Source organism: Suillus bovinus (assembly GCF_016758785.1).
Source record: "Suillus bovinus strain UH-Sbo-P2 chromosome Unknown EDB93scaffold_3, whole genome shotgun sequence".
In the NCBI taxonomy this organism is placed as follows: domain Eukaryota; kingdom Fungi; phylum Basidiomycota; class Agaricomycetes; order Boletales; family Suillaceae; genus Suillus; species Suillus bovinus.
Window position 1 is genome coordinate 1,064,313 of NW_024542059.1, and position 24,999 is coordinate 1,089,311.

The 24,999-nt window shown below is 46.8% G+C and overlaps 7 protein-coding genes across 7 annotated transcripts; 6 read left to right on the forward strand and 1 right to left on the reverse strand.

The window, feature by feature from the left end:
* Positions 1-63: 63 nt before the first annotated feature.
* On the forward strand, positions 64-989 carry EDB93DRAFT_1325221 (uncharacterized protein; the record flags this gene model as incomplete). Its single annotated transcript, XM_041455030.1, has 5 exons — positions 64-137; positions 190-339; positions 375-654; positions 743-843; positions 894-989. 4 exons carry the CDS (start codon positions 64-66, stop codon positions 782-784), a joined length of 546 nt encoding a protein of 181 aa, XP_041312924.1. The 3' UTR covers positions 785-843; positions 894-989.
* Positions 990-1,475: 486 nt separating this feature from the next.
* Positions 1,476-3,311, forward strand: EDB93DRAFT_1118747 (uncharacterized protein). Its single transcript, XM_041448428.1, has 5 exons — positions 1,476-2,057; positions 2,113-2,411; positions 2,467-2,592; positions 2,647-2,717; positions 2,782-3,311. The coding sequence occupies exons 1-5, from the start codon at positions 1,682-1,684 to the stop codon at positions 3,056-3,058; spliced, it is 1,149 nt and encodes a 382-aa protein (XP_041312925.1). The 5' UTR covers positions 1,476-1,681; the 3' UTR covers positions 3,059-3,311.
* Positions 3,312-3,489: 178 nt separating this feature from the next.
* Positions 3,490-4,895, forward strand: EDB93DRAFT_1118749 (mitochondrial carrier domain-containing protein). Its single transcript, XM_041448429.1, has 6 exons — positions 3,490-3,663; positions 3,715-3,783; positions 3,833-4,031; positions 4,081-4,302; positions 4,358-4,513; positions 4,568-4,895. The coding sequence occupies exons 1-6, from the start codon at positions 3,583-3,585 to the stop codon at positions 4,795-4,797; spliced, it is 957 nt and encodes a 318-aa protein (XP_041312926.1). The 5' UTR covers positions 3,490-3,582; the 3' UTR covers positions 4,798-4,895.
* Positions 4,896-5,074: 179 nt separating this feature from the next.
* EDB93DRAFT_1237898 (serine hydrolase FSH) lies at positions 5,075-6,290 on the forward strand (the record flags this gene model as incomplete). Its single annotated transcript, XM_041451474.1, has 9 exons — positions 5,075-5,109; positions 5,201-5,234; positions 5,290-5,332; positions 5,388-5,599; positions 5,652-5,668; positions 5,726-5,762; positions 5,822-5,883; positions 5,934-6,118; positions 6,169-6,290. 9 exons carry the CDS (start codon positions 5,075-5,077, stop codon positions 6,288-6,290), a joined length of 747 nt encoding a protein of 248 aa, XP_041312927.1.
* Positions 6,291-10,476: 4,186 nt separating this feature from the next.
* EDB93DRAFT_1075585 (tRNA A64-2'-O-ribosylphosphate transferase) lies at positions 10,477-12,247 on the forward strand (the record flags this gene model as incomplete). The annotated part of the gene is made up of 7 exons (XM_041445175.1): positions 10,477-10,621; positions 10,674-10,714; positions 10,764-10,876; positions 10,931-11,162; positions 11,220-11,444; positions 11,499-12,015; positions 12,087-12,247. The coding sequence occupies 7 exons, from the start codon at positions 10,477-10,479 to the stop codon at positions 12,245-12,247; spliced, it is 1,434 nt and encodes a 477-aa protein (XP_041312928.1).
* A 5,226-nt stretch (positions 12,248-17,473) lies between these two features.
* On the forward strand, positions 17,474-18,891 carry EDB93DRAFT_1100201 (uncharacterized protein; the record flags this gene model as incomplete). Its single annotated transcript, XM_041446975.1, has 4 exons — positions 17,474-17,608; positions 17,658-17,907; positions 17,977-18,413; positions 18,466-18,891. The coding sequence occupies 4 exons, from the start codon at positions 17,474-17,476 to the stop codon at positions 18,889-18,891; spliced, it is 1,248 nt and encodes a 415-aa protein (XP_041312929.1).
* Positions 18,892-23,425: 4,534 nt separating this feature from the next.
* On the reverse strand, positions 23,426-24,148 carry EDB93DRAFT_1076218 (uncharacterized protein; the record flags this gene model as incomplete). Its single annotated transcript, XM_041445217.1, has 1 exon — positions 23,426-24,148. One exon carries the CDS (start codon positions 24,146-24,148, stop codon positions 23,426-23,428), a length of 723 nt encoding a protein of 240 aa, XP_041312930.1.
* Positions 24,149-24,999: the final 851 nt, after the last annotated feature.

Below are 24,999 nucleotides of genomic sequence, written 5' to 3' on the forward strand. Positions count from 1 at the left end.
ATTGACCTTGATGATGCTGGTGAATGAGACATTTATAAACTCAACATTCTCAAAGGCATGACAATGGCAAAGCAAGCATGGTACACCATTACATCTGAGACCATCAAACATTGCTGGGATCACACCGAAATTCAACCGTGAGTTAATTATTCAATGTCCTCATTTTTAGTGCTCAATTTTTCATGGCAGTGATCCAGCAGTCAGTCTAGACTCGAGGCCGCATGTCAATCCTGCCACTTGGAATATTGTCCACAAGTTTGCAACCACCAAAATGTCCCTTCCCATGGTGGAAAATGACTTGAAGGCTCATCTTCATGAACACTATGTCGATTCTGATTGGTGACCAGCTCTTAAAGCCATCATGGATGCTGAAGTGACACAGATATTGCCTTGAATGCTGTCAATGCACTTGCCGAAGCTGCATTTTGTTGTACTGGACTTAAAATTTGTATTCCCACGCATCCACAGCAAGTTGCAGCTGACCAACTTTCATCCATCGAAGCTGACCTTATGCAATCAGTTAATGATCTCAAGGCACACAATCACATTTTCGGTCAATTGCCAACTCTCGAGGAACTTTTGGACCCTACTGAGGAGAGAGAAGTGGGAGAATACCCTGCATTTGAAGGTGGTGACAAAGCCATTGCAGATGAGGTTCGTCATGAAATTGCTGTTGCAAGTGGTGAAATCATTGAGATTGATTCTGACGACAATGACAATGACAATGACAACGATGATTCAGTGGCCACATCAATCACATGGACAAATCTTCTCAGCAACTTGAAGTTGGATGCATGCAATATGGTGATCCACAGTTTTCACTCAACTTATCATCACAACTTCGTAAATTTCGTGCTCAACTACAACGAGAAGAAATACTTAATGCTAGACAGACCTCCCTAGAACAATTTTTCGCCATATAATTAGCAGATACTCTAGGTAATTTGATGTCACACTTTGGCGGAGGTCACATTGTGTCATGAGAATGTGACATACATGGTGTTGCATATTTCTCATAATGCATGAACTTTTGGCGGTCCCGACCGTATGCATTATGAGCAAGTCTACTGTACTAAGAACGACTTGTGCCTGCTTGCAAGTGAGTAAAATAAGTCACGCTCCCTGGGAATTTAGTTCCAATGTGGTCCAAATAATGTCCCAATATGGAACGCTTGCAAGGCACCCCTGGAAATTTCCGACAAAGTTCCCGCGCTTGCAGATTTTCTTCGGACGTCTTCATCTCTCTACTCCGTAGAGTCGGGGATCTCACTCAATTCTGCTTCAATCATGGTCTTTCAACTTCGCAGCGAGTTGTATTAGAGAGAAAAGTATATTTATGTTAAGAATTTTATGTTGAAGTATATAGAAATACGAGTTTTGTGAAAGTCCGTGAAGTAATTACATGTAGCGAATTGACGTAAGTAGTAACCAGCTCAAACCTTGATTTCGGGCCCGGATCAATGAATTGGTGGCTGCAGGAACATCCAAAGGTCTTTTTCTTCGTTCCGTCGTTTTCGTCTTCAAGTCTCAAGACGCTGATCTCCATTCATTTTTGATCGTCGTTCGTTTTGAATTTTCTTGGCCTGTTTTCTAGCTCAGGCCTCTCCATCAAGGCAATTGTCTTATATCATAATTAGGCTCTCTTTAAATTCTTGCTGTTGGCGTCAGCAAGAGACCCATAATGGTTTCAATGCGCTGCAGATATCGCCACAGCTTACTCATATCATGTCTAACTTTCGCCACTCTCGCAAGCACACTGCTACAAGGAGCTATGGCACAGACCTCGTACTCGATGGCTACTCATCAACTTCAACATCTCCAAGATCCCAATGTCGTTGTCACAAACACAAACGGGACCGTCGTGGTTTACAGCCCACTCACCGGGAATGAGATTCCTCAAGGACTCGCAACAGATGGCAGCGGTAGTGGATTCTCACTGCCGGCTATCTTGTGGATTACATTCTCATTCACGGTTGGCGTTCCACTTATGTTGGCCGGATTTCGTGGCTGGCGTCTCACCACCGGTGCGGCCATAGGCCTATCTGTGGCTGTAACATGTGGGTAGCGAACCAATAATTCATGCGTGTGGAAATTTGTCTAACTCGTCTACAGCATGGTCTGTTTTTGTTAATACATTAGACAATGTTGGTATTTCCGACATTACCTTGACAGCTCTAGTTCTTGTACTATTTTGTTTGGGTTTCATCTTTGGGCTCTTAGAAGTGGGTCGTATGGTAGGGCTCCTCCAGCTAGGCATACAGGGTGGTCTCGCCATCGGGATACGGATAGTATTGCTACGTAGCCTTCTATTGGTACCCGAGCCTGCTGCGTTCTTCGTCAATTGGCTACTCATAGCATTTTGCGGTTTCGCAAGTGCAGTACTCGTCATTTGGAAACAGCGAGCTGGACTGGTGAGCGTTGACTTCGTCCTTTGTGGTCTCCCTGCATCCTGACCGAATCAAATAGCTTCTAGGATCGGCGTCTGTTGGTACTTTCTTATGCGTTCTAGGGACCGACTTGGCTGTTAATAAGCAATCTGGCATGAGTCGGGGCCTCAGATATTTGATTGACAGAAACAGTTATCACGTCGTGGTTTGTACTCACCTTGATTTGTTCAAAAGCAATCACGATTTAATCAGATTGCAGGACACTACAAGTAATGGATACTTTCCGCCCACGAGTACATTGATTATGATAGCACTCTCCATTGCATTGACGTATGTCACCAGTTTCCTATATCTTGTATTGTAAGCCTGACATGTTGACATGGGACATGGACAGACCTGCATTCGCATACGCCCAACATAAGTTGTTTAAGGGTCCTTTCTGCCCAGCTCACGATGACGATATCGAGTCCCTTCACGCACCAAACGAGCTTTCAGCTGATGAAGAACTTAAAGCATCAGGCGAGGAGACACCGCGAACTAGTCCACCAAATACGTCGCCTGTGTCGACTTTGTCACAGTCGATGCCTTTGCTGAAAGATCGTTGCCCGACGCCTGCTACCACGGAGAAAGTACGAACGGCCGAAGGTAAGGCGTTCGTGAACGACAGTTAACGTTCATTATAGCACACATTCTTGGGTCTTCAAGTTACACTTCAATGATTACCTAAATACCTTAGTAGTCGCATTTCATTCCACTGCATTTCTTGTCGCTCTCCATTAGATACCTTGGCACACGCGGAACTAAAATACACTCTCATTTGTTTCAAAGAACCTGCCATTTCACTCATCTGAGTGACTGAGTCGGCAGTTCCGAGTCCGAGTCGTTTGGTCGTTTCAACTTGTTTGTCGACTTGAGCTGATATTGACATTGATGTGCCACCCGATTAGCACCATTGTCCAGATGCGAAGTGTCGGACGGATAACGAACGGAACAACTTGGTGACTCTTGGACTCGGTCCAAACGCGGGAAGGTCCGGAAATGGACCAAAATCAAATATTCACATGTTAAATCTGCCAGTCTGATATTATTTCATCGGCCGTATGTGAGGATGACATTTATTTTATTTTGCCCGACTTTTCATCCGCTAGCCTCTAATACCTTAACCAACCCTCCAGACGCCTAAGTCCTCTAAATTATGTCAAGAAATGGGGACAAGAAGCCGGTAGGCTTCGCTACACATATCACTGCTGGAGGGATCGCTGGCGCGATGGAGGCGGTAAGTGTATATTCAATGTCGTATACTCCATATAACGATCAAGCGCCTCAGATCTGCTGCCAACCGCTCGACACCATAAAGGTGCGGATGCAACTCTCCAAATCCGGGATGGCCCCTGGGGTATGTCGCAAGTAATGTTGTACGTCATCCGTCAACTAACCCCCACCAGACAAAGCCCCGAGGATTTTTAGCGACAGGTCTTATGATTGTTAAACGCGAGACGCCATTGGCATTATACAAGGGCCTCGGCGCTGTCCTATCCGGAATAGTACCAAAGATGGCCATTCGATTTGCCAGTTTTGAGACTTACAAGGAATGGTTAGCGGATAAATCAACAGGAAACACTAGGGTGGGGAATATCTTCATCGGTAAATCTACTCAAGGTTATTGCGTGATGGAAACTGAGTTTCGGCTTAGCTGGGCTCGCCGCTGGGACAACTGAGGCGGTCGCGGTTGTCTGTCCAATGGAGGTGGTGAAGATCCGTCTGCAGGCGCAACAACACTCGCTTGCTGATCCGCTGGAAGCTCCGAGATATCGTAATGCGGGTCATGCGGTCTATACGATTATACGTGAAGAAGGATTTTCGGCCCTTTATAGAGGAGTCTCGCTCACGGCTTTACGACAAGCTACTAATCAAGGTCAGTCTAACGAGTTTTGTCATCAATATGAGGCTTATGCATAACGTGATCGTAGGCGCAAACTTTACTGCATATCAGGAACTTAAGAAATTGGCACACACATACCAGCCGGATTTGAAGGACTTACCTTCATACCAACACATGATCATTGGACTTATATCAGGTGCTATGGGACCCTTCTCAAACGCTCCGATAGACACGATTAAAACCCGTAAGTTCATCTTGCAGGGATTGCCCAAACCTAAGTAATCCATGACATCGATAGGATTACAAAAGGCCACGTATGAACCAGGAACCACGGCGTTTCAGCGGATTGCAGCGATTGCAAAGGATATGTGGAAACAAGAAGGCGTCCGGTCGTTCTACAAAGGGATCACGCCGAGGGTTCTGCGAGTGGCTCCTGGGCAGGCGATCGTGTTCGCCGTATATGAAAAAGTGAGAGGGATCATCGAGACGATGAAAGTTTCACCGTCGCAAGATCGGTACTCGGAGTGATTCAAGTAGAGCCAGTACATCTGAGGAAATTTATTTGCAGATATGAAGTGTCTTAAGGATGTACATTGTGTTTGGGCTAAACGAAGAGTTGGTGTGTGAGTTCGAATTCCGATTTGGTTTGTGGGGAGTGCTGCCAATAGGAACGGCTCTGACCGGCCCGGCCCATATTTCCGGCGAAGACCGAACATTTGAGCCCAACGTCGAGCTGTCACCCATGACTTAGAACGACTACAGCTTGCAGATCTGACTAGGGGAGACTAGAGGCGAGCTGACAACGATGACTGCTCCAACGAAGGTGCTAATGCTTCATGGGCAAGTACCAGCTTATAATTCAATGAGTTCACGAATCACCACTGGCTGAGACAGTGAGCAGCATGCGTGGTTGACTGATTCACTTCCTCAGACACTCGCAGAATGCCAGTATATTCAGTAAACGCGTAGGTGTCTATGTTTTGGTATCCCATTATCATCTCACAGGCTGATTCATCAAAGCTTGGGGCCTTGAGGAAATCGATGGGAAAAGACATTGAAATGGGTACGCTTGGGATTCATGCAACCATGCCGATGTACAGCTTAACAGACGGACATAGTATTCGTCGACGGACCCGTTGTCTTACTTCCTGTTGACCTCGACGGCGCCTCATCTACAGCTCTCGGAGCTTCAGAGGCGAACGCGACATCCTCTGATCCTTCAACTACGCCCCGAGCTTGGTGGAAAACTAACCCGGAGAAAACAATCGCTCACGGCTTAGAAGACTCCATACTCTGTTTGAGAGATATTCTTCAGCGTGATCGATATGACGTGAGCATGTCTTCTGTACATCATGTACTGAGCTGAAATGAATTGGTCGTAGGGTGTGTTTGGGTTCAGGTAGTAATCTTTAGCTGGTCCTCTCTGATGCCGTTTGGCTCATCTGCGAAACCAAAGTCAAGGAGCAGCTATGGCTGCTCTGCTTGTCGCTCTCGTGTGTACATTCGCGATGTAATCAGACCACTAGACCCTTAAGGCTTTCTCCTTCTTCAGTTAGAGCAGCCTCAGAAATACCCTCCTTTTCTCGTTGACGGAGGAGCCCCTCACCCGCCTTTGTACGTAACGTATCCTACCAAAAGGATACAAATGCTCAACCTTGATTTAGCAAATTCTGCGTAGCGGTCTCAGGCTTTAAGGCACCCGGGTCTCTCAGTGCAGAAATTTTCGGGACATCGTATTCTACACCAACGCTGCACGTTCTCGGGAGAAACGATGTAATTGTCATTGAGGAGCGCTCGAAGCGTCTACTTGATCTCTCGCAGAACAAGAGATTGGAGGAACATGATGGCGGTCAGCCGATTCCACCATGCGCTGTGACTCGTTTCTGACGCGCTAGATAGGTCATTTCGTGCCCTCGAAGGCCAACTGGAGGAATTTCTTCCGCAATTACTTGACTGATCCTCTTGGAGTGATTCCTTCCCCAGAACAGAGAACTGTTTCTCAGCCTGCCCACGACGATTGATACACCAGTGTCTCAAACAATACCTCGGGATTCAATATAGATACGTGATAGAAATGCTATACCTCGCACAGGCGAAAATAGGCAGCTTTTGAGAGTCATCACAAAGTCAATACGACTGCAGTGGATGAGCTTTATCAATGAAAGGTCTGACCAAACCACTTCGCTCTTTCAAAGTTTCACATTTTGATCCACCAGCGATGGATTGCGTGTAGAGTCATAGTCACCCGTTTCTTGAATTGGGCTTACATCATATAGAAGACTATATCCTGGACTTTGTACGGTGAACATCAGTCATTTCAATGATAATCTTCAAGCTCGCGCTAGCTTAATTCACTCCGGGGTTGTAGCTTAGGGGGCTTATCTCTTTCTCATATCCTTATCGGAATGGAGTCCAAGGGACGAGGGGACCGGCGTAGAGTTAAAAACAAAGACTTGCTGGGTTTCGACTCTCGGCACTAGACTGTCTACTGGTGTTTACAGTCCAGCCAACCGGCATCCAGCGGAAGAGAACCCGGACGAGAATTTTCCTACTCTGCTGCCAAGCCCAAAAGGCGGATATGCGAAAAATAAAGACTGCGGACGATAAACATGCATCATAAAAGCATCAAGCCGGCATTTTGCAGCGGTGGTGCCATCATATGCCAAGCTGTATGAATGCAACGTCGAATCTGTGGCAGTATACGCCTGGCTGAGCCTAACTATCTATCTGGAAGACTCGGGAAGGATTATCGCTCCCTCAGTCGTAGCAGGGATTAGCCATCATCTTCATGATCATATGAGAAGTTGCTTTGTGGTTTTGGGGTGTCACATCAAACTGAGGGTGTTGTTCACGGGACTTACGCAACTAACAGAAATGAGATACAACATGAATAAACATCCGCAGAAGAGTGGCAGGTTGGGTGACGAGAGCCGGTCATGATTACTTCGGCTGCGTTCCCCGAAACTACTAATGGGGATGAAGATCCCGGGGCCTACATCTAATTTCAAACATAAAAAAATCATAAAAAAAAATCAAGATAAAACGTCACCATGTAGATTACTAAAGACAAATATTTATACGATAATGTATGTACATGAAAGAAAATATACTGGTCGAATACATTGTCCAATATTGGCGATAATGTACATATATACTAGGGTGGTACGTACAGGGATATGGTCATTGCAGACGATTCCCAAGAGTCCAGCACAATGTTTGTACCCAAACGTTGCCCGAATTTCCCACTAGGATGTGTATAGGTGCGATTTAAAGACATGAGCGTTGCGCGTAGATTTGCGCGAGAAGGAAGCACTACACTGGTTGCAGGGGTATTTCACTTGCAAGTGCACTTCCTCGACATGTCGAACAACACTCTCCCGTTTCATGGTTCTTCCGCAGTCCCCCCATGCGCAAAGTATGACCGATTTTGCCGGCCCATTCACCCCGTGCATCGACAAATGTTTTGAAAGGTCCGGCACACTGATATATGCGCCACATGGTATACCAGAGCCACTGTCCCACAAACAGATGGTGTAGTCAAGAAAGTCGGCGGCTGCGGTGGAATCAATGTGTGGGTCCTATGAAATACCACACTATCGTTAGTTGTCGGACAAAGAGCCAGCATGATGATCGGCTAAAACTTACGGGTAATATCGCAGACATGTGCTCTCGTGGTAGAAGGAAGAACAGACTATAGTTAATGATAAAATTTTGTTGGTGACTGCCGGTGCTTGTGATTGCTTGCTTTATAGCCCAAGCGGTATCTGGAGGAGGCTAGGGCACCTTCCAACGAGCAATGCCACACAAAGCCAATCTGATCGTATCTCTTGGCATAGGGGCGATCCAACACGTCAGTATCGAAGTGGAAGTTCGAAGACCTATCAATAGAATTAAATTCAAGGAAAGTTCAACGACTCTCTCACATCCGACCCTATATGAGTTGGCTTGGTGATGTTAGTTAAAGAAACGGCGAAAGGGTCGCGGAACAACGTACTGTGCTTTCCGATAGATGCTGCTTATCAAAATTCCGGCTCGCATAGTTTTCCAACTTGGGTTGATAACGACAGTTGCGGCCGGCAAGGCCAAGCAACAACCCTCAATTAGACGCCAGTCTAACAGATTTTAGCAAGACCTTATGGGTCCATTTGAATCCAAGTATCGCGGGTAACGGCGGAGCGGAACGAACGGAACAACGCTACGGTGCGGCAGTCGTAATTTGCTATGCCTGGGATGTGTAGAATAATCTTTGCGTAATGGTCAATGGAAGTTCGTTTGCGCGCGCAAATGGCCACTGGCAACAAGCACCTGTATATGACATGCGGTGTACGACCAGATCGGCGGGAAAATGCCCTACTGAGCCTCAAGATATCATTTTCTGTGTCATGCTTCAGTGGAACGCACGAAAACATGGTGATTTCATTGAATAGTGGTAGAAGATAGAGCGACTGGGCACTCATCGTATTACGTCCGCAGGAAGGGCATCACGCAACAAAGGTATCGAGGTAAAGTTTTGGGCTCGCGGTTTGAAGACAATAAGATCTTTGGGCGCTTTGGTCGTGATCCGATGGTGTAGGATGGTGTCGGTCACCGGTTGTCGTGTGGCCTATCAGTTATCGTAATTCATGGAACGACCAGCTTCGCAATGGCGGCTCCGTGGGATGATCCAGGTCCGCCCAGTTCATCAAGTTCATTCAAGGCAAGCCAGTTACGTGGGCGATTCAGAAAATTCCTTTCAAAACATTTAGTAATGTCTCTTGGTGCACGACAAAAATAAGAAACCTCTAGTTATTGATCTAGAGTATGTCCAAAACAACGCTTTGAGTTTGCAACGGTGGATCAAGGGCTTTAGTGGCTCGTAGATCCAGGCAGACTGAAAACTTAGATTTGCGGATGTAAAGAGAAGATTTCATGTCAGCCTCAGACTCTTAGGCGGATCTTCGGCTCGAATATCGAATAGTTGATGGGACGGAACTTCATTTGAGGTATGCATTCAAGATATTGACAATATATACGCGTATCAATATTTGATGGAGCGAAAGTGATGCATACTTACTGAGAAGGACCACCTAATTCCGCCTTGGTAGATACATGAAAGTATCCTGTCAAGTGCTTCCCAACCATACACCCTGTGCAGTAGACGAGGAAGATTGAGCGCTGAATGACCTTACGGCGTTGACGTGCTATAATACGCTTCTATGAATTCAGGTAAGATCGGAGATGGATTGTGTGGGAGACAGTAGAAATGAGAACACTAGATGTGCATCCGTGTCAGTCTTAGCCTATCATGGAGATTATGGTGGGGACTTTCACTCCATTTCGGTCCTCGCTGCGTTACCGAGAAGGAACAGACTCGGATGATCGATTAGCAGAGTTTTTTTTGGGGGGGCGAACGTTGGGCGATCAGGACATGTAAGGATAACGCCCAGCTGACCGTGAGCCTTAGGTGATGTGTCCTGACAGCTGCGGCTGACAAGCGGGCAATCCTGGAGGCGCTGTCTCATGGTGAATCCGAGATGTTAAGGCGACAAGTGTTGCAGGACCCCAGTCAACCATGAAAACGACAAAAAGGTCAGCTAATCCACACATTATTTGCGCATTCTGAGGTTTACACGCTCCGTCTTCGTCCTGTCTTCGTCTGTCAAAAGCTCTCGCGATAATTTTGTTGCCAACATGAGCGGTTGTGTCGGTTGATGGCTCATTGATATTCCTGGGATTTCAAAGTAACGCGCATGGGTTTATGTCATGTACAACAACACGATTAACACAGAATAAGGGGATGGTTACGATTTGTAAAAAGTATCTCACCTGCCAGCCTTATCCCTCTTTATTCCCACCACATATCAGCTACTGGCCGAGTTCTAGCATCTGATGAAGGACGTGAATTTACCACGACATCAATCTACGACTGATGAAACAGCTTCGATTGGCCTAAGTAGTACACGGCTCCTAGAAAGGACTTGTAACCAAGAGACCTACTCATGGCGCCCGCGTGAGCAGGTGTGTCATAGTCCCTGTCCAGGGAATCGGATTAATGTGAAGTTTGGTGAAGTTCAAGTTGTTACAAGTAGTTAACGTAATCACGTTGGGGTTTCCAACTTGACACAAGTTTAACGTAATCAAGCAACGTTACGTGATCAGCAGCTGCTCGGCTGGATGGAAAGCGATTTATCACCCAAAATATTTACGCTTAGTTCCAACGCCCAGGTCATGGGCCACAAGGACGGCGCATCGCTAGCCTTCAGCGAGCTGCGAAAGGAATCGCAAGATCTCTACAACCGAATCCACTCCATTGCGGAGGACGCCGCTTTCGTAGACCAAGTCTATCAGTCTTACCCCAGACTTCCCCTCATCCGTGAGTGTCAACGTCATCACTGATCACGGTCATCAACTCGCCCGTCCACCAGCCAACATGCGATGCGGAGCCTGGTACACAGACCCTGATATTGTAAGTCTACTCGATCTATGTTGCAGCTCGTGTACGAATACCCTTGCAGGCATCAAACGAACGTGCATATTTCAAGTCTACCGATGGACATACCGGAAACTGGAGCTTCAATCTTCGAAGGCCAAATCTACACATATTGCCTCTAATTTGTGCGCATGCAGGGTTCGTGCGCCACTCACATCGACGATATCAAACTGTATAACGTGCAGGCCCCAGACTGCTCTTAGTGGATTCTACGAGAGCAGGCAAACGCATTCCAGACGCACTCTCCAAAACCGTTCCAATCTGGTGCGCAGTTATAAATAGGGCCGTCCTTAAAACTACTCCGAAGATGAACGTGAATATGGATGTCTGGAATACGAAGTTCTACACTCCACCCGGTGTGGTCAGCGCACAAGAGCATGATCAGATAGAGCAAAAGTTAGATGGGTGGGCGGATGATCTTGCTGTTAGTCTTATTATTTTTAACCCCGATTATCAGGCCTCTGAAATCATGTATTTGTAGGCTTCGTTCTACATACTCCCGAAACTGCAATATCCCCTCCGCCCGATCTGGATAACGCCCAGCACCACCATATTCCCCACATTTCCCGATACAGATGCTGAACGGAGATTCTACCCTATCATCTGCATATCCGCTTCGAAGCAGGTTTTGGACGGCATGGAGAGACGCATCACAGGTTTTGCGTATATCCAGGGATCGGGGGATGATCACGAGCTCTGGAGTATGGTGCGCATCCTCCCTTAAGCTCGGACATTGTCATTGACGTGACTTGCGCGACAGGGCCTCACCCCCGCTCAATTCTGGAAACACAAACAGCCCCTTCTTCACGCAAACCGTAACGAACTACCTACCCTCGTTCAAACCCTCACATCCTCGCTCTCCACACGCACCGATTTAAACTCCGACGCGTCATTTCATTCCACACCCATTCAATACGTTCAGGGTAGACTCTCAATATCCATCACTCGTGACATTTCTTCCCCTCTCAGCGACGAGTCTGCGCTGGTCTATCTAACCAGCGCAGATTATGCACCACCCGCTTTCAAAGACCATCCGCTCGTCCTATATATCAAAACGCCTCAAGGCAAAAAAGGCCAGCATCACTTTCTACATACCGTCCTCCCACAAGCCATGCCCTTTATATTTCTCCACCTTCAGAATACGCGCCGCATCTGCATAGCCTGTGAAACAGGCACGGACACGAGTATCGGCGTCGCCCTAGCAGCTCTGACCAAGTTCTTCAACGATTCAGGGGAATTTTGTGGTGAGTATGAGTACGAACGGGAGGGTGTCCTTTGTATGTCCTGCCAATTATTTCCCTAAGAAATTGTTGATTGACGACGGACGTGCATTTAAAAATAAATAAAGCCAAAGACGACATCAAAACCCGCTTGCACTGGATAATAACAAGTTATCCACAAGCCAATCCTTCGCGCACCACTCTCAAACGCGTCAACGAATTTCTCCTTTCTCCCTCTGAATTCCTTTCCCCATCCGCCGCGCCAAACCCACCCCCCGATGAGTCATGAACGCATCCCCGAAATAGTGCTATAAACAATTATCCGAAAATGAGCATGCACCCCAGCATGGTATGAAGAAGGCATGATATAATACTTCCGGGGCTTATACTCTTTCAACACTTGAAAGCGCGTCGGAGTAAGGCCCTGAGGAAGCGATACAACGTTCGAGATTTGCTCTTGAAAAGGAGAAGAGGGAGAGGTTGGTGGGTATGCCTGGGGCGCGTGCGAGGAGTTGGAGACGGGCGCTGCGTTGTTGATGAGGTGTGGTCAGCACTTGTTTTAACTTTTGGGTGATAGAGGAGGAGGAGCGTACCCGAATTCAGAAGCGCATAGGATAATTACATCGCATACTGGATTGCGCTGATATCGGTATTGACTGCATCCCTGACAGCAGTCGTCGAATCCACGAGATTATTTCATCAGAAAGCTAACTTGACTGTTGAAACGTTGAAAGGCGAACGACGCACAACTCCTACGCACGGTCTTGACATACATCCACGCGTACCACGTTTATTGACCTTCCCGCGATGTACACTTCTACCGCATCATGATAATGGGGGAGAGTCGGGAACGACTGTCGACATGATAGAATGTAGCACGTATAAGGAAGAAGACTGATCACTACAAGCCTTGCTTATTTACAGTGAGGATTTTGGAAAAGCGTAGAAGACATACAACATTCAAAAAAACCCTATATACAAGCGCTGCATGTCATTGATAGACGTCAAGTGACTTGTCTAATCTAAGCACGCATAACCGCCGGCATGTTGTCCACTACGTCATGCTGTGTCGTTGAATTCACTCGGCTCTATCCGTTTTCTGCGTCATGCGTGTCTCCTTTTCAGCGCGTTCGGTTCGTTGAGTAAACTGCATTTGCGCCATTCAACGAAATCTCTCGGTAGAGAAGGGATTAGTGTCAAACGCGTGATTGCACTGCATCGCAGATTCGTCGAAATCCAACTATTCAATACATTCGAGATCCAATGCATTCCGACCTGCGTCAACTTTGCTTTTCATCTGAGTTATTCATGCACGGTGGACAGTAAATCGAAGACAGTTCCATCTGTGACTCGCATATGCAACCACGTTAATGATTGTCAAGGACTGACGCTAGCACGAACCGTGCTCGATTTGCGAACAGATCCTTTTGCTCACAGTCAACTGTATACAGCGTTATCGAAAGTAATAGTGATGGACAGGTCCGGTTCGGTCCAGTTCTCTGGGAAATTAAGAGAACCGAGAACCGAACCTATGGTTCGGTTCTCTCAGTAAGCAGAACCATGGACCGGACCGTCGGTTCGGTCCAATAACGGTCTGGTTCTGGTTCAGTGAGGGTTCGAACCGAGAACCGGACCAAACAAACACCGTTTCTCTCCCCTCGTCACATTGTCACCATGACAGGCACATTGGCAAGGCTATTGCCTCAGCACTCGTACAGAATGGTGCAAAGGTCTATATTGCTGCTAGGAAAGAGCTCCAGTTGAAGGAGGTCTGTTTGCTGATTACTTTATAGTAGGGCTGTTCACCGTACGCCGTACAACAAGACTTTACGGGGTCATAATACGGTTGCCGTACCCGTACCGTTGGTTGTTTCAACCTTGAGTTGACGGGACGGGGTACGGGTATAAAGGCCCCATATTTTGCTGTATTTGTATGGTCGTATACAGCTGTATTACGGTGTAACTTATACATGCAGTAGCCGCATGTCTTATTTCGCAACAAGTCATTCCAGACCTGATCTTCACACTATGGAGATCCTCAAAGTACTGCCAGTGGTATGTTTTCTACTATAATCTCTAATCAACACCACTCTAACATGTTCTATGTCATGTCCAGATCATATATTCTTTGATTACTTTGCCCCAATCCAGGAGGAACCATGATACCGGTCAAGATATCTCCTGGCACTGTTCCTTTCCTCCCATTGCTTGCTTCTCCCACTGAAGCCGGCCCAGAGAACACTGGGTGCCAGTCTCCGACGAAGGTCAACTTCACAGCAAGGTACAAGAAGTGATCAAATGTGACAATAGATGAATTCAAGCACTACTTGAAGCTCCTGCAGGAGGATTTCGATACTTGTGACCCCATTCAGTGGTGGGCAGGTCGTCATGCACAATTTCCCAACCTTTCTCATCTCGCACGTGATGTTCTTGCAATCCCTGGTAAGTGTATAGCCTATCTAAAATGTTTGTAGTATTTAATTATTATCTTCGCACTATTTGCAGGGTCTGCTGTTGCCATTGAACATATTTTTTCTGGGGGTCGGGACACAGTCTCTATGCGGCGTGCAAGCCTCAAGCCCGAGACAATCAGGACGCTAATGTTCGTGAAGGCAAAGCTTCATTTGGCTCGTGCTGCAGTCCAAGACCTCGTTTAATGTACCGTATGTACTGTATACGGCCATAAAGCACACCGTACCATACTGTCAGCATATTTTTTTTCATCTGTAATAGACAGTTATGTTTTAGCTTCATATGGCGGCACACCATATACAGTACAGTGAACAGCCCTACTTTATAGAGATGATCTGATGAAGTTGATAACTGCAGCACCAAATTTGAGCATGCTTTGCAGTCCAATTTGCTTGCCCTGTGCAAGGGACAAGTCTCCTTCTGATGGACTTGACATGCCCATTATGACCAAGCTGCAGTTGGCGTCACTCATGTCGCTCTTTTTGTGGGATTATTTGCCTGACAATAAACACGCCAACCACTTCCCAGCTCTCCGAATGGATGCCTACTCATGGCACACACATTTGTCTAGACCCCGCTTGACCTCAATCACATGTGGACACTCGCATCGGGTGTCATCGTGTTATGCCCTTCCTCTAACATGCTACTGCCTGTAAAAGGATTCCCCACAACGACACCTGGGCAACTCTATGTCATGTTCATTGCTGGCCTCGGGGCCACTTTTGCGTCACTGAGCTCTCAAATGACAGTTGATATCCCATCAACTTTACAGGGTGTCGCGTTCGTCTGTTTTCAGTCGCTCATATGACTCAAACAATATACTAACTTGCCACCAGTTCAAACAGGTTCGAACCTGTTCTGCAATTCTGCAAGTCCTCAAACCATGGACCGGACCAATGGTTTGGTTCTCTCTATTGCCTGAACCTTGAACCGGACTTTGGTCAGGTTCGAACCGCAGTTCAGAACTGGACCTGGCCACCACTAGAAAGTAAGGATGCGAAGAGACACATTGTGCTTATTTCAGAGGCAAACAAAGATCAAAACTGTGCACATATTGTACCTGCTACTGTAAATACATTGAAATGGCATCTACACCTTTGCAACTACATGAACACAGGACAAGGGCCTCCAGCCGACTGAAGGCAAGTCCTTGTATTACATAAAGCCGACCCACGTATAAGCTGGTGTCCGTGTGCAGTCCATTAATGTAATGCTCGCTAAAAGCTATCAGTCACTCCAAGTGATGATGGCAACCAATATTCACCATTGTCTTTTCGTCCTACTTAGTTCATTCCTTCTTCCCCATTCGATAGAATTCCGTCTCTGACAGTATTTAAGTAGCTACCTACCTACTGTTAGGACATTTGATCTTTCACCCACTGAATAGACTTAGTTCGGGCACTCATACCATCTGAAACCTAAGTGTATTCTAACTTCCCGTGTGAACACTCCCAGAGTGCCACATATTTTTGAGTCCTACAAATCTAAACCTCTATTCCTCTAAACTATAGTCGAGCCCCTTCAGTGACAAATTCCTGTATTATACGGGTCACCCGACCTACATAATATCCTGTATAAGACAGGCCAGCAGACCATGGGCTGATGTTATGTATATTCCCGATGTTGACGGATGGGCCGGGAGGGATATTATTTCTGATGGAGATGGGTGAGGCCATCTATGTTGATATTATATATATCCTCGAAGATGTCGGGTGGGCCGATGTAATGGTTTATTGTATAGATGGGTGGGCTGATGTAAGGGTTTATTGTATAGACGGGTGGGCTGACATACTGGAATTGTTTTGTAGACAGATGGGCTGAGGGAGTGGTGGAATATTTATTATATAGACAGGTGGGCTGATGGAGGGGGATGTTATATAGATGGGTGGGCTGAGGTAGTGAGATATCTGTCTGACATTCACAGATTACCGAGTCCCAGATGCCCAAAAACCGAATCCCATTGTGCAACATCCATTCCGGACACCCGAACACCCCAAGCTCGAGATTGGAAACTGGAAACTGGTGAAAATGTGTGAAATTTCTATTTCCTTACACCAAACACATGAACACCTGAACACCCAAAGCCTGAAGCTTAAAAGTCCAGTTATCAAATCACCGAGTGCTGAGTCCTGATAGACCCGAAGCCTGAGACCCAAAATACAAAGCCTGGAACCCAAAAACATGTATGCAAAATGTCCATTTTTCATTCATTGCACAAATCACCGAGTGTCAAGTGACAAAACCCGAAGCTCAAGACCCAGTACACAAATCACCAAGTACTGAGTGCTGATGGCCGAACCCCAAAGTCCGAAACTTGAAAACATGTATATAACATATCCATTTTTCAGTCATTGCACAAATCACCGAGTGTTGAGTGCCAAAACCCAAAACTTGAAACCCAGTATGCAACATGCCCATTTTTCATCTACATTAAACAAATCATCGAATGGCGAGTGCCGAGGCCTGAAGCCCAAAAATATGTGTACAACATATCCATATTTCCCTCACTGCACAAATCACCGGGTGTCAAGTACCGAAACCTGAAACTTGACACCTGGTACACAAATCACCAAGTGCCGAGTGCTGAGGCCCACGCCCCGATGTCCGAAGCCCGAAACCCGAAGCCTGAAATCCGAAAATATGTATACAACATATCAATATTTCACTCATTGCACAAATCACTGAGTGTCACAGAATATTTCGATCCTGGGATATCCGACCGACCAACCCTGTCTGGCATCCGCCCCAGATATGACTCAGCATGCCAGCCACCATCATACAACTACAAATAAACAAGCCCACCTGCCACATCAAGCACACTGCCTTGAACCGTACGTCACTCTTTCCCCGCCCCCGCCCTTTATCTCTTGTTGAGCCGTTACAGGTACACTGTCCCCACTATACAGGTAAGTTATCCTATCCACTTCTTTGTGTCGCTGTTTTCTGACAATAACTATGCTACAGTACAACCAGTTGCACAATGCAACTTCTAATCATCTTGCTATGCCTACCACAGTACTTAGGTTCACGCTGTCTATTCACCATGTCTGACATACCCCCAAATGTCCCTTTCATGAAGCCAGACTATACACCATTCTGTGAACATGGCCATGGTGAACTCCAGTGGAGAGTTACGAAGTCTGATAAGAATGGCAACCGTGGCCGCTGGATGGTTTCGGTGCATCCCGCCATGTGAATCTTATTGACCATCACTTATTTTTCTCCAGTGTCCATTCATAGGGCCTGAAGGAAAGTGCAAATACTTTCGCTGGGGCTCTAAGAGTCCTACATCATCTCCGAACCCATCACCATCATTGGGGTCACCACCATTGGGGTCTCCCCCACAAATAACGCTCACTCCTCCACCATCAGGGCCTCCATCACACATTGCGCTCGCTCCTCCACCATCGGGGCCTCTGTCACAAGTGGTGCATGCTCCTCCTCCAGTAGTACCTGGTGTCTGTGCCGAGTCTGAGTGTACATCGACACGTGTGCACCCCCAGTGCGGCCATCTTATGTGCAGGAAGCACTGCTAGGTGTCTGGAGGCTGTGATGCGAAGGGTCACAATATTCCTGGACCTGCTGGTGAGGTACCACACCTGCATCCACCAGCTGAAGCTACACCCACATTGTCTGTCATTGAGCCTGCCATACTTGCACCTCCACCGCCCGTCATTGACCCTGCCTTACTTGTACCTGACATCGCATTTTTACCTTCCTCCGAGGCTCCTACTGCTGGTCCATCTATACTACCTATGCCAAGCCAGGATACGACACGCAAGGGAAAAGGCCGCGCTACAGTACCTGCACCCAATGCAGACTTCTATGCCAGTCCCCGCCTTCCATCACAGCTACCACCCATCTTTACAGATGCATATGCCAAGCAAGAGGCAGAGCGCCTGCAGAAGCATGAAACACAGTTGCTTGAATGTGAACTTGCTCTCACAGCACAGAACACTGTTACTGCATTTGCCTGGGTGGCGGTATGTTTTTTTTTACCAAAGTGACGGGAGTTTAATTTTACTGTGTGATTAGGATGAAGATGCACCTACTGTCTGCGAGTTTCAAAGTGGAATTGTGCTACCGCATGTCAGGGTCACCGCGGAGTGGCTTCACAATCTTGGACTTTCCATTGATGACGGCTGTCACTACTTTAATGCGACCCAGCAATGCTGGAACAAAATATTTGTTGGTCATGTCCTCACCCTTCTAGGCAATCATGTCTACCTCAAGAACCTCAATGTCAAAGTCGCGCTCGACTTTGACAAGTATTACCTTGATCGACAGCCACCAACCATCCCACACATTCGTAACAACCTCAAAGGCGAGAGAGCTCACGTCCGCAATACTACCCACCATCTTCAGGTCAGCAAGTCGAGCACCACTGGCTCTGATAGTGACCAGCCAGCTGTGTCACAAAAGCGGAGGCCACATTTTTCTTCCAATCATTCTCATCGTTGACGCCACATCCACACAAGTTCCTCTCGAGCTGACAATCTGGAGCCAGTCATCACTGGACCATTGCATGCATCACATGCACTTCCAGTGCCTTACCCCCTCCTTCATACCACTATCAAGAACAGGTGATCCGATGTGCTAAGCATCTCCTCTAACGACTCAACAGATGACGAAACACACCCAAAGCCCCTTCACATCAAGCGGGAGCCATCTGTTGATGCTATCAGCCTTTCCTCTGACAGTTCCTCTGACCGAGTCGTGTCTGATAATGATATGCTCTCTCCTGGAACATCGTACGAGCACCCGATTGAGGTTGAAACCACCATTGTGTTACCACCCTGGCCAAGATGGTACTATGCGGTCGACATCAATGCTGTTACAAGAACATCTAGACACTTGGGCCCCTACCATTTTTCTCCTCATCCTTCTTGTATCAGCCCTCGCATCATACCCTTACCCCGACCTCACCCTTGTTATCCTTGTCATTCTCGCATTCCCTTTCGCCCTCTACCTGTCACTTCAGCAGAGCCAGTACATCTGGCCGGATCCTTTCGCTGACGAAGCATACCCATGCTCCATTCCACCACCTGACTGATCCTGTGGACAGTCCCCTTGCCCTTACCATCCGGACGGTAACCTATGATATGATGCACGATGCATCCCCTTTGCCCTTTTCCCTTTCTTGATCTCTGACTCAGTGCGCAGTCGCACATGTTACTTATATTTAGCTCTGCAGCTGCACAATCGTGCCCCTGCGCATTTCACTTCTTATTTTGATCTTTGACTCACTTTCTTATCCGCACGTTCAGGATTCATTCGTGTCTCACCTCAAACGTGCCTTCCTTTTATGGTTATCCCCTTTACCACTTACCTCTCTTGGTAGTACGAGTTATCACCCACTAATACGCTTCCTGTCCTCTATATAAACTCGCTACCATGTACTATATTCTCTAACTTGAATCTACTTGGTTCTTGACCTCCTACTCTCACCAGAGTGATCCTTTCTGCCTAGCCAGCAGTCTATATTCTATCTTCTTATCTGCTCTTCGTGGATAAGTCCTTAGTCTCGATCTTTACTCATCGACTTCGTCGACGAGCAAAGCCCCTGTTAACTAGTCGGACTTCCGTCCTTCTAATTAACGAATGATCTTACGATTAACCTTCGGGTGTCGTAAGCCTTGGCAGATACAGCTCATCATCTAGCACCCGCTTGACGTAAGCTACCCGATTTGGACATAGGCATCAAATCTTACTTGCCGAAGCCTTGCCAAGTAAGACCCCTAACCTTGGGCTAGCCCAAGGACGTCCTCGACCGTTGACGACACACGCTCTGTTTGAGCATTGCCAACAGATACCATCCAAGTCGTAACAAATGCAGGTTTTATTACCATGGATAATGCAAGGAAGTCTGGTTGCAGTGTCAAAGAGGCTTTTGCTAGTGTCTTTGGAGGTGTTCCCTATCATCCCCAGACTGTCAGTGACCATCGTATCCGCTGGCAGCAGGCAGGTCCTACAGCAAGGGCAGCATTCATTGAGGCGGGGTGCACTCCTGCTGGCTTATGGTCTGCGTTCATGGCAGCCTACCCTGCTAAAGGTGCTGCACAGAAAGCAGCAAAAAAGTGTTGGCTTATTCGTGTGTTGTGATCTGTGGTTCCCTCTCTACATACTATTCCTCAATACTTGGGCATTTGTTATTTTATACGCTTGTTATATTATATCTCGTACATGTTGCACAATAGCCATCGCAATGTCATTATTTACCTCAGCAGGCCACCTAACTGTGGAGATTGCTGGCTCTCATGCACATATGCTCCTTCCCTGCCTCTCCTCTCCGCTCTTCTAGTATCCACACTCGAAGACTTTCTAGTTTGAATGACACCGGCAGCTCCATAGGGATATCTGCATCTGAGAGCTGGAGATGTTTGTTGAGTGCCTTCGTCATCCACGTCCATCCGTTTCTCTTCACCGTCTTTGTCGTGGAATGCAGGCGTAACTTGATACTTCTTGGCAACCTTTACAGCTGGAACACCTGTGCCAGTGTCACAAGCACCTATGCCACCATCCAGCCATAAGTAATTGTCCCCCTTCTTTCATAACCCAAACCTATCATATCTTTGCCGTACTCCCTCATGGAACCATTGATATCTACTGACTTCATATCATTCAACAGTCCTGTCTCCTCCGTCTTGCAGAAGACACGTACACCGAGATGTCACAACCCAATAACGAATTAACGCTGGGCAGAGACTAGGACTCAAACAAAGGTTATCGGACAGAGAGGATGATGAGCAAGTACGTCTTGGATTGCTACAGTGTAGATACAAGAGGTTTGAACTAAGGAACTATCGACCAAGACATGCTACCTATATACAACTATTGAAACGGAGATTGAAACTGAGTTACAACTACTAGCCAATCATAAAATAGAAAAGGGAATCGTACCATAGAACATCGTAGAATATTAAAGAAGCATCACGTGATCATATCTTATCTAATCTAATCTAATCACAATCAAAGAACTCGTCTTCTTCATCAGTCCCATCGAAGACACGTGTCATAGGCGCTAAAGGTATTTCGGGAATGGTAGATGCTTTTAGAGTAGGGTTAGGGTTTGACTTAGGTGCTATGTATTGATGCTTAGGAAGATTCAAGAAAGAATAATGGTTCGTTAAAGGTACTCGTGACACGAGAGTTATATTAGCACTATTGGTGTTAGGTATGTCACTACTCTAGAGCCTATTCCTAGCTATCTACTGACATGGTATCGTTCAACAGTCACCTCTTCCCCTTTGCCGTCAATAGCTGCAACCTTGGAATCGGTCGTAATGCTGTCGCGAAGGTCAAGTCCTTCTGTCAATTCTCATGGTGGTCGACGTGCGAGCCCTCTCAACGTACCGTCGCCTCATCAGCGCTCTTCTTCCTCCAGTTGCGTTCTGTTCAATTTCGATGACATCTCAAAGTATATGATACCTCCTGGAAAGCTTTGTGAGCAGCAGGTTATCTGTGCTACCCGGAAATATCGTGTCATTGGCTTTCCTGTTCTGCTTCCTGACAATTTCTAACGAAACTACTTTCAGTACAACGACTGCTTTGTCTTCGAGCAGTCTGTGGATTTAAGTGGCTCTGAACCAATAGTTCACAAGGTCAGCCATGTCCTAACGGCCTGCGAGGTCAGCTCTTTACCCTGGTTCATGACAAAACACTATGTTTGTGAGATTGTATAAGGGATTCCTGGGCGATGGTGAGCAAACTCGATGCCTCGCTTCTGAGCCAGTAACTGATGATCTGCTAAGCTGTCATTGACCTCGTCGTCATGAAGTGTTTGTTCAACAAGTTTCCTGAAGCCACCTCAGGTCAGCTATCAGCTGCTTGCTTGCGAGCTGTATGCGGGCCAACCTTAGCCTTTGTTGCTGTGAGACGGCTCAGGATTCACAAACATCTGCTTATCAACAATGCTGAACTAAGCACTGCGTTCATGACACACGTTTCTTGGCTTACGTCTCACTCCCCTGAGGATACTATCAGCAAGGGATGGAAATATGATCTGCCAAAAGCACTGAGTAACGTGCTGAAAAGTATTGTTGGAGCAGTCTTAGTTGACACCTGTTTCAACTTCGAGAAAACAGTGGTCATAGTCGAAGCGGTCATCAGCGATGTGCTGGAAGTCCTCACTGCTATTTCGGTGCTTTGCGGGTCTCTGGTTGGCACAAGACGCAGGTAATCCCCAAGTTACTATCCATTTGCAGGGTCTCTGGTGCGCTCACCAATGCCATCTTTTTTGTCCGCTGCTCTCCCACAAGTAGCAGAGGCTATTGTTGCTAACAATGCCACGGCTCCCTTGAAGCTCACTGATGAAACCAAAAAGGGCTTTGCTGCCATCGAACATTGCAGGACTCACACATTGGAGATGGATTACATAGGACGGTTGCCATAGGTGCAGACGACCTGAATGATTGCACATAAAATTATCTTGAATTCACGTGACCTAAAGAATGTGGCAAATTCTCCTTCAATGCTTATGTTAATCGAGTAAAAAATGCCACGTGGCCGACAAAGGAAACTGCGAAAAATCTAGGTGTGAAAGAGATGTACCTGTAGATGACGTGATACCAGGAAAACAACTATCTACCCACTTAATGGCCAGTTAGCAGGACATCTGCCCTCCTTTTCCAGCTTTGCCCTCATCAACCTATTCTTTTGTAAGACCATCTCGTCAAGAAAAAATCTATACCTGTGAACTATCATCTCACGACAGATGGCATGATATCCCCCATACCAGACATTTGTCTGTTCTGCAACTGACGAATTGAAGTACCACCCGGCGCCATCTTCTCCAAGGAGATGTTCAAATGATGCAGGATTGCAGTTTTCTTGGCACCACCGGTCAGTAATCGCATGTTTGCAGTTGAAGTGGAAAACATCGATGGAAAGGCCAATGTCTTTGAAGTACACGTCATCCTTGACAATCTTAGAGAGCATGCAGTTATTGTCGTAGAATATGTGCTTTGGCTTGATGTCATCAGAACGGAATACATGTTTAATCATTTCCTGGACCATTCATATTAGCAGGCCATTTGTAGCACTGACAATGCTTACATACCACAACACTTCCAACACCTTCCGCTCCATAAAATGTCTCCCTTGCAAGTATCATCCCACATGGGGCAATGATCAGCTGTTCATTATGCGTGCGCCGGCGCCCAAATTGTGCGCGGAGCTTATGGCTACTGACAGCAGGACTGTCCTGCGCTACAGAAGCTTGTACATTCCCATCAGCATCTACAGCAAGTGTTAAATCCTCCTCAAGAGGGGCATCATCAATGAGTTCATCCAATGACACATCCTGTGCAATAGAATCTGTGGGATTTGCAAGTTGGGATCGCTGAAGATGCTGCTGAAGTTGGAAACGGCTTTGCCCTCGAAGTTGGTGCGTACTCTCAACCGCTTTGTGCTCCACAAGGTGGCAAACCTTGCTCTTGACAAGGGCATCATTGCTGCAGCCGACAATAGCACATTTGTGGCCATGAGTGGGTGTATGCATTGGGCAATAGTGATGTCGGTTGTTGTCAAGAGGCACATGACAGTTATGGATGGCGCAGCACGGGTGGCCAATGGTGACCCCATCAGTAACAACAACGGAAAACTTGCTCGTAATGATTCCTGCATCATTCCTAAAGAAGCGGGTGCATTTGTTGCAGTAGTGTCGAAGCTCTTCTTGGCCAGTAAGTTCGGATGTGATTGTTGCATTCAATAATGGCATTCATAAAGCGGGCCTTCTGGTCCCCATCTTGGGGTACCGATAAGACTACATGGCACTCTATGGCATCTTCAATCAGGGCAAGTTGTATGAATCCATGCCAGACATGATTCCCAGCAAGCTCAAAGTTCCATGGAAAGCCAGGAGGTGTTGTGGCCTTATGCATCAGCACCGAGTTATACAGTTGTGCACAATTTGACATGGACGTCCTAGATGAGGCAGCAATCAGAAGTATGTCAAGTTGTCAGCCTGACATAGCACTTACCATGAAATGAGCATCATTGTGCACCACAGATGAACAACCTTCGTCTCTACAAATTGGTGCCCACCAACTTGCAAGATGTCTGGGATCCCAGGGTAGAAAATTTGAATACCTGCCTTGTACACTAAAGTCATGGTGGTAGTTTGTATTGCACTCTGCAAAATGTGTCATGATGATAAGAAAAAGAAAACTTGTTAGATACATACCAATGCAATAGAGATGAACAGAATACATCGCAATAGGCCCATCATCTAGTGTGTAGAGAACAACTTGTTGTTGTTGTGCTTTCTTGAGGACAGAGCCTTGCACATGAGCGGGACAGTCAAGTGTCTGACATGTGTGATGAGGTGGATAAAGAACACTGTGGTGCTGTCACCCATAGGTTGTCCATGTCAGTAGTCTTCATAAAAAGTAATACCACTCACCTATACCATGCCGCCATCCATGATGCGTAAAGAGCGACATGTCTATGCTTGATGCACCCCCATCACCATGCCATACAACATTCCTAAGAATGTTCCAATATGTATCCACATTACTCTCTAAAATATCACAGCTACCGGCCAGGAAGAGTTGGATCGCAGGAGAGAGA